We start from the raw sequence: 7,620 nt of genomic DNA on the forward strand, positions 1-7,620 counted from the left end.
CTAGAAATAGCATTCAGACAAGTTACAGGAACTGCCACACTAGATCACACGTTTGAACCAGGTGATTTGGTATCTTGAATGAAACCGTGGTCAACACTAGAAGCTTCAAAGACAAGTAAAATAAAACCCAATAGGGAGAGGATGTGGATAAGCTACATCCAATCAGAGTCTCCCAAAAGTTTCAGGTTGTTTTAAACCACAAAAGATAGCATTTACATTATTTCCAAAACATGCGACCTGAAGAAGAATGTCCTGCATTCGAAAGCTTGTCTAACACTATCCCAACTATGCAATTGCTTCAATAAAAGATATCATCCTAAGGAATCCTTTCCTCAGAATATTTTAAGGCACTGAGTTGACTGGGTTAAACCTATTGCAACTAGGTTGCATGACTGCTGCCCTTCATTTAAGATCACTGCAATACAGCATTCAGGGCCTTTATGCAATCAGACATTTGAAAACACAGATCTCCCCCCCCAAAAAAAACCAAAACAAAACAAAAAACCCCAAAAAGGAACACGTGTGAGATGGTTTTGCTGGTCATTGGTTAGTGCATCAGAAGCAGCAGAAAAACCAGAGAAGCTGAGAGAGAAAGCACCGGAGAAGCACCAAATACAGCAACAGAAGCATTATGAGTGTGACCCTGAGAAAAAAGTTACGAGCTGGGCTGATTGCTGGCTGAAAGAGGCTTGGAGGCATGAGCACAAAAACCTCTCCTATTTGATTCCTCCTATATTAAGGAGAACAGGACTTGGGTGTCTCTGATACTCTTTATAAATACAAAATTGCCTTCCTAAAGAAAATAACTTACAGACCCCAAACTGTAGCTAACTGCCAAAGAGTAACATCTAGATTTTCATTACATCTACTGCCTTAGAATATTCAAAGTTCTTAGCCTCAGTATTGTGACTGGTTTCCACAGTCAGGTGTAGAATGAACTTTTAGGTGGAATGTCTCCAGTTAAAGATTTAGTGAGTCCCCCTTGTTTTGGTGTTATACAGTAGAAAGATGGGGGGCCCCCAGCTATCATTTCTGTGACATTTGAAAGTTAATACAACTGGATGTCTACTTGATCGAGGGACAGATAGAATAAATACCTCCTTGTTGACAACCAGGTTACACATGCATTCTGTAGCTGCCTGTCGGAGTTGGTCATGGTTCTCAAACATATAGTTTTCAATCTCTGGTAAGGCTCTCTCTTTGATTATCTTCTGCCTGAATTGAGGGAAGCAAAGAAAAACATGAGCGTAGAAGGTGCAGCATACTTGACATAAAACAGAAAGTAAGAAGCAGAAGTAGAGAAAGCCCTTTAAAAATAAAGAACACACCAACTTTATGTAAACCATGAAACCATTCAATCCTTCCCACCTACTACTAATTTAAGAGTAGACAATGAGGTTACATGTTCCTTCTTGATATATATCAGTCACTACTTAACACCAGGATCTTTTTTCAGGCCAATCATAGAGGAAGATTCAATTTAATTATATTGTCATATGCTCATATTTGGACAGAATCTTCTGTTGAATAAAGCTATTCATCATTTTCTCTGCATAGTTTAATATCTAGTTAATGACCCATCTTCAACATTGTAACCATATCCTCAAGAAAGGTCTCCACTACAGTACCATGCTGGTAGGGGGTGGGGTTCAAAACACATTTAGCAGAATGGAAGTAGTATTGCAGCTGTGTATTAGAGAAGTTTCTGCAAATCTGTAACAGCTGAGCAAGCTACCAGGAATACAGTTCAAAGATAGCCCCCTGCAATTCCTTTTCTCAATAGAAACAAATCAGTAGGGCGAATGCCATATTGATCAGACACCAATTGTCATCCTCTTCAGGATCATATAAATGGAGCATATACCTCTATATTGAATTTTTGTTCCTGAAAAATTTTAATGTTTTGCTAATTAATCATAAAAGTAGAGAGAAACTTAACACACTGATCTGCACTGACAGAAACCTGACTGCAGAAACTTCAGTATTTTCCAAGAGTTTCTGCCTTTCCAACTCAAAGTCAGGATTCCCCAATTCAGCTCAAGGAGGCAGCCTATCCTGATCACACACCCTGCACACTGACTCCAGGCAGATACAATTTTTCATTATCCTGCCTTAGTTTTTCAGGTGTAACCACTGGGCCCTTGTCTGCCATGGTTTGTCTCCAAAGTTATTAGTCATCTTTTACTTCCCCTATTCTTTAAGAGATAGTAGCTTAGATTTTTCACATTCACCACCTCAAAGTAAATTCAAGTAAAAAAAAGTCTGGTGTAACACAGTAACAAGCCCTCCAGTTCTGACATTAGCCAGTAACCTTCAAAGGATTAAAAATTCTGACCACTGGGAAGCACAGAATGTAAGAATATGTCTCTTTTTAAAGACGTTCCACAAAGACTGGAGAGTTTATGCGATTAAACTGAAAGGGAATACTACTAAGGTAGAGAATAACCCAGGTATATTACCATAACAGAATAATGGAAATATAGGTAAGACATTAACAGAAGGCCAATGTGTCAGTTACCGGTATAATTATATTATTGGATGAACCTACGCCGTGAAATGAAACTGGTTAAAACCTCTGACTGTATTTGAAAACTTGTCTAAGTTGGTCCCAACCATGCAGTTGGTCCCATAAAAGATCTCACTCACAACATTTCTTGCCTCTTGCATAGACCTGGTGAAAAAAAATCATCTGAATTTGAAGCTAAAATAATGGGAGAATTAGTTCAATTAACTTTTTTTTTTTTAATGAAAAAAATATTAACTCACCAGTAGCTTACAAGCATGTGGGTCAAAGGTAGTTGTCTGTATTTACATGGTCTGAAAGGGCATCTAACTTTAGCTTAATTTTCCTAAAATATGCTAGTCTGATTAAGTGGTCATGAGGGGGAGGGATGGGGAGTCATAGAAGATTTTTTTAAACTCACCTGAGTTTGTCACTTCTTCCTGAGAAGTTCGTGAGACCCAGCAAAGCCTCATAATTCTGGAGACCATCTCTCTCTGTGTTGAGCAAACTAACCAGTGGCCGCACCACCTCATACACCTTTGAGTAGGAAGGAATATATTGTTATTCTTTGGCTTTCAGATCCCTGTGAGTTTCCATCATCTTACTCAAAGAAGTTACAAGGAAAACTGCATTTACTTACCCTCTCCCCTGGGAATGCAATATCAGGATTGGAGATGGCAGCCATTTTTGCCAGAGCATGAGAAGCCTTTACTTTACCAACGTCTGTGCCTTCTATAGCCAGAGGTATCAGGGCCTAATTATATACATCAAAGAATTTATACTCATGAAAATATTAAACTCTCAACAAGACAGTATTATTTTTAAAAAACCCTTTGAAAAAAAATCCAGTTTTGTTTACTGGACAAAAAAAAAAAAATCAGGATATTGGATATCATGGTCTTTGTCTTATCAAGCACTCCCCCACAACAAAAATGCAGCCCACTTCCTAACAATATAGATCCAACAATACTTTACTGAAGGGGGCAGTATCATACTGTCAGTTTAGTTCCCACTGGCCCACTTCAGAAACAATAAGACAAATCACCTTTCCACCACCTTGAGCTACTATAGTGCCACGGTCCTTAGGATCCTCACACAAGGCAAGAAACACCCTACAAGAAACAAAACATAGCCCTGTTTAGTGATAATGGACCTGTTAAAACACTGTCCCTCCTCCCTGCTTCACACACCACTCTTCTATCCCTAGCTATCACAGCAAGAGCAGCTCATGCAGCAATGCTTATACTTTATTACAGTGCTATGAGGAAAGGCTGAAAGAACTCAGCTTAATTAGTCTGGAGAAGAGAAGACTGAGGAGGGGATTTGATAATAGTTTTCAAATACCTGAAGGGTGGTTATAAAGAGGAGGATGATAGACTATTCTTTATGGCCACAAGGGAGAGGACAAGGAACAATGGTCTTAAATTGCAACAAGGGGAGTTTAGGTTGTTTATGAGTAAGAATTTTCTCTATGAGGATGGTTAGGCATTGGAACAGGATACCCAAAGAGGTTGTGGAATTTCCAAGCTCCATATTTTTAAGAGCAAGTTAGATAAATACTTGACTGGGATGGTTTGGACAGGGATGATGCTGCCTTGAGCAGAGGGTTGGACTAGATAACTCATTTTTCCATGATTTTTGGATAAATTAGAGAAGGAGCTGAAGAGGGGTCCTGCAGCCCTGTTCCTTCATTTTGTTAACATTAACATGTCAAACTGTAGCCAACAGCTCATACGTGAGAATCTTGCACTAACTTCAGGGACATATAGATTTCTGGAGAGCTTTTGTTAAAAAATACTTCCCATTGTCTTTTATTTTTTAATGGACAGAACTCATGGGTGAGAGCCAAGTGACCAGTTTGTTCTGTATACATGAATACACAGCCCAATGCACAAGGAGATTTAGAATGGCTTATTTGTAAGAAAAACAACTTGTATCTAGGAGCCCAGCTGTGGGTGATTATTAGCTGGCAGTCAAAAGTCCAAGGGGAGAAGGAGCAAAGAACTTAAGTTTAGAAAGGAGGAGTTTGTGGCCAAGGAGCAGACCAAAACCCAGCAGAGTTTGCCTTTAGGGAAGGACCAGAGTTGAAGGACCCTCTCCTGGTGCCTGTAGAAAAGCTAGTGTTGCTTTACATGCTTGTTTATTTCTTTGGACAGAGAAGTATTGTTTTGTGTTATGAGGACTAGATGAGAAGCCCCCAAGGGAGCAAAACCAGACCACAAAGCTGCAGACTCCCAAGCCTGTTGATGGACTATTGTTTGGTCTGAAGGACTCCTAAGGGGGTAAGCCATGCCTGTATGGCAGCAGGAAACCCAAGCTGCTTACGTAGACATGTTGATTCTGTCAGTCAAAGAGAGTTAATTGAGATGAGTTTACCTGGCAAGCAGCTCCTTGGTCTGGTCTGTTAAAATGGCACTATCAGCTTTCACCATACAGGTCAGGGCAGAGACCACTCCAGCTTTAAGTAACCGTTTCACTCGCTTCACAACAAAATCCTTCTTGTCCTGATAGGGACATTGAAAAAGAATGACCATAGAGTTTCTATATGCAGCCACTGTCCCACTTACTGCAATCCTACAAGTTGTATTGAGTAACAACACAACCCTGGGATGCAGAGCTAGGGATTAAAAAATGCTTGACCTGCAGGAGTTGGGCAACATTTGTGTTTTGATACCACAGCTACAACAGTTGTCATAAAGTAGAAGGGGATGCTGCAATTCTCAAAAGAGCCATTGTTCAGACTGGATTCTGAATTCCTTTATCTGGCCAGGGATCATGAAAACATTAAACCTACCTTGGGATGTTCCTCAGGCACATGCTGCTTAGAAAACTGGGCCAGCTGCACAAGCTCTGGGATGAGTTCCTTGACTTCATAGCTGTTAGTACAGTTCACTAGAGTGGAAGCCACAGAGTACAAGATAGTCTTGTCACTTGTCTGTACAGGAAATGAACAACATTAGAATGCATTAAGAGGCTACAGAAACACAGTAAACTGCTATTACAGCATCTTGCTGCAATCCCAGGGGTCTAGCCAGGAGCCTAGGTACACACCCAGGCTTGAGCTTGCAACTCTATGGCTCTAGAGTCCATACACTCCCTTGTAGGCCAAACAATTAGGCCAGGACGAAGATCTCTCCCATGGCTCTGCCTTCGCCAGCCCCACAGTCACATGCATACATTTGCCCACGTCCAGACCACTCAAAAAAAAAAATTCAAACCCTTGTCGGACAGGCCTGTGCCCTGCAGGAAGAGGCCATAGGCAGCCACAAACATCCCCCTTTTTCCTGCCAGCATCATGCACTGCCCAGGAGATACAACACAAGCCTCCAGGGCTGCTGGCTTCTTCGTGCTCGGGCCTCAACAGTCTCAGGTGCCCCAAAATTAAAAAAGAACAAAAAAAACCCACTTTGGCCCCCACAAGTTCCCCTTCCTCACACACACTCCTAGTGCTCTGATTGAAGCAAGGGCTTAAATCTGGGCCTCAGCATGGCATGCCGAGGCCCCAACTTTCCGACCCGGAGCCTTGCCACTACTCCGTTTGGTTCTGGGGACTGTGCCAGCTTCCATGTGTCATAGTGAAAAAAAAAATATTCCTGGACCTAGGGCTCCAGCCAGGAGCCTGGGCACACACACAGGCTTGAACTTGCAATTCAGTGGTCCTGGAGTCACTACACTCCCCTCTGAACCAAGCGACTAGGCTAAGATGATGCTCTCACCCATGGCTCTGCCTTCTCCAGCCTCACAGTCACATACATACATTTGCCCACCTCCAGCCCACTCTTATAAATAAAAAAATAAATAATAATTAAAAAAAAGAAAAAAGAAACCCTTGTCGGATGGGCCTGTGCCCTGCAAGAAGAGGCCATAGGCAGCCACAAACATCCCCCTTTTGCCTGCCAGCATCATGCACTGCCCAGGAGATACAACACAAGCCTCCAGTGCTGCTGGCTTCTTCATGCTTGGGCCTCAACAGTCTTGGGTGCCCAAATTCAAAAAGAACTAAAAAAACCCATTTTGGCCCCCCACAAGTTCCCCTTCCTCACACACACTCCAAGTGCTCCGATTTAAGCGTTCTCAGGACTACTTTTCTCATACGTCTTCAAGAACTAAGAGGAAGAGACACAGGACAGTGCGGAAGCATAGATTGGTTATGTGACGCAGTGACTGAAGAGTTGTGGGTTAGATTGCTGGATTCTGTTCTGCATTTATGACCATCTAGTGCGTCTTTGGGTAAGTTACTTGATGTCTTTTTACTCTGGTATTACCATTTTAAGTATGGGCATATGCTTATTTATTTATTAAGCCTGAGCACCCCGCCTGAAGAGAAGTGTACTGTTCATGTGGTAGGCAACCTTAGTGGTCCGATGGGGCATTAATGAGCTAAGTTATCTCCTGAATATGGCAGGAAGTGATCTTTCCCTCTTTGTCATCCTTAGTAGTGCCCCTCGTGAGTATTACCTATCCAGAATTTACAAGGCTAGAGAGATTAGACAAGGAGTCCTAAAGGGGCAGTGGAGAAGAGAAGGTACCTTGGCTAATTCAAACATGGCTTGCATGGCTGGCTCATCTTCTACAAAGTCATCTTTCACATCTGCATCCAGGGTTAGGTATGCCAGACCTTCTACAGCCCATTTTCTGGTGCGAGTATCAATGCTGGTGTTGCACAGCCACCTGAAAGAGACAAAACTTCCATCAATTTTCCTAGGAGGGAAGGAGAAAAAACCTGAAGGAGCACTGGGGTAAGTTATTTTTACCAGCATCTTCAGACAACATGAAGATGACTCAGGAAATGGCAGATTCCCAAAGGTGAAGATGCTGGCTTGAAACAGGAAGATCCCTTATGTATTTTATAAACAGCCCTTTAGGTGATAGGGCCATCATCTTTAGTATGTGAGATGGTGAGTGAGCAAGAAACATCGTTTATTTTGATGGGGTAAGTTTTAGGTCATGCCCATGTATTTTAAAAATATTTTGTAAGGGACAGAAGGCAGCACAAAGTAATGGGTGAAGACCACTGACAAAACATTAAAGGTACTCACTTTCGACACTGTTTTGCTAGTTTTTCAGTGGATCCCTCAGCAAATTGTCTCAGTCCATAGTCAGTGCCACCTGCTGAA

General features: G+C 42.0%; 1 protein-coding gene across 1 annotated transcript in view; it reads right to left on the bottom strand.

Moving 5' to 3' along the window:
- Positions 1 to 1,097: 1,097 nt before the first annotated feature.
- The window catches only part of UNC45B (unc-45 myosin chaperone B), a gene marked incomplete at its 3' end in the record, with an annotated part of 21,898 nt that continues 15,375 nt past the window's right edge, over positions 1,098 to 7,620 (bottom strand). The window contains exons 11-18 of the mRNA XM_025206593.1: positions 7,543 to 7,620; positions 7,033 to 7,174; positions 5,298 to 5,438; positions 4,880 to 5,007; positions 3,549 to 3,615; positions 3,144 to 3,257; positions 2,925 to 3,040; positions 1,098 to 1,215 (exon numbers count right to left, since the gene is read on the bottom strand). The exon at positions 7,543 to 7,620 is cut by the window's right edge and continues 53 nt beyond it. Of these exons, the coding sequence (XP_025062378.1) occupies positions 1,098 to 1,215; positions 2,925 to 3,040; positions 3,144 to 3,257; positions 3,549 to 3,615; positions 4,880 to 5,007; positions 5,298 to 5,438; positions 7,033 to 7,174; positions 7,543 to 7,620 (904 nt within the window). The remainder of the gene's footprint in view (positions 1,216 to 2,924; positions 3,041 to 3,143; positions 3,258 to 3,548; positions 3,616 to 4,879; positions 5,008 to 5,297; positions 5,439 to 7,032; positions 7,175 to 7,542) is intronic.

Source organism: Alligator sinensis, unplaced genomic scaffold (assembly GCF_000455745.1).
Source record: "Alligator sinensis unplaced genomic scaffold, ASM45574v1 scaffold561_1, whole genome shotgun sequence".
NCBI classification, from domain to species: domain Eukaryota; kingdom Metazoa; phylum Chordata; order Crocodylia; family Alligatoridae; genus Alligator; species Alligator sinensis.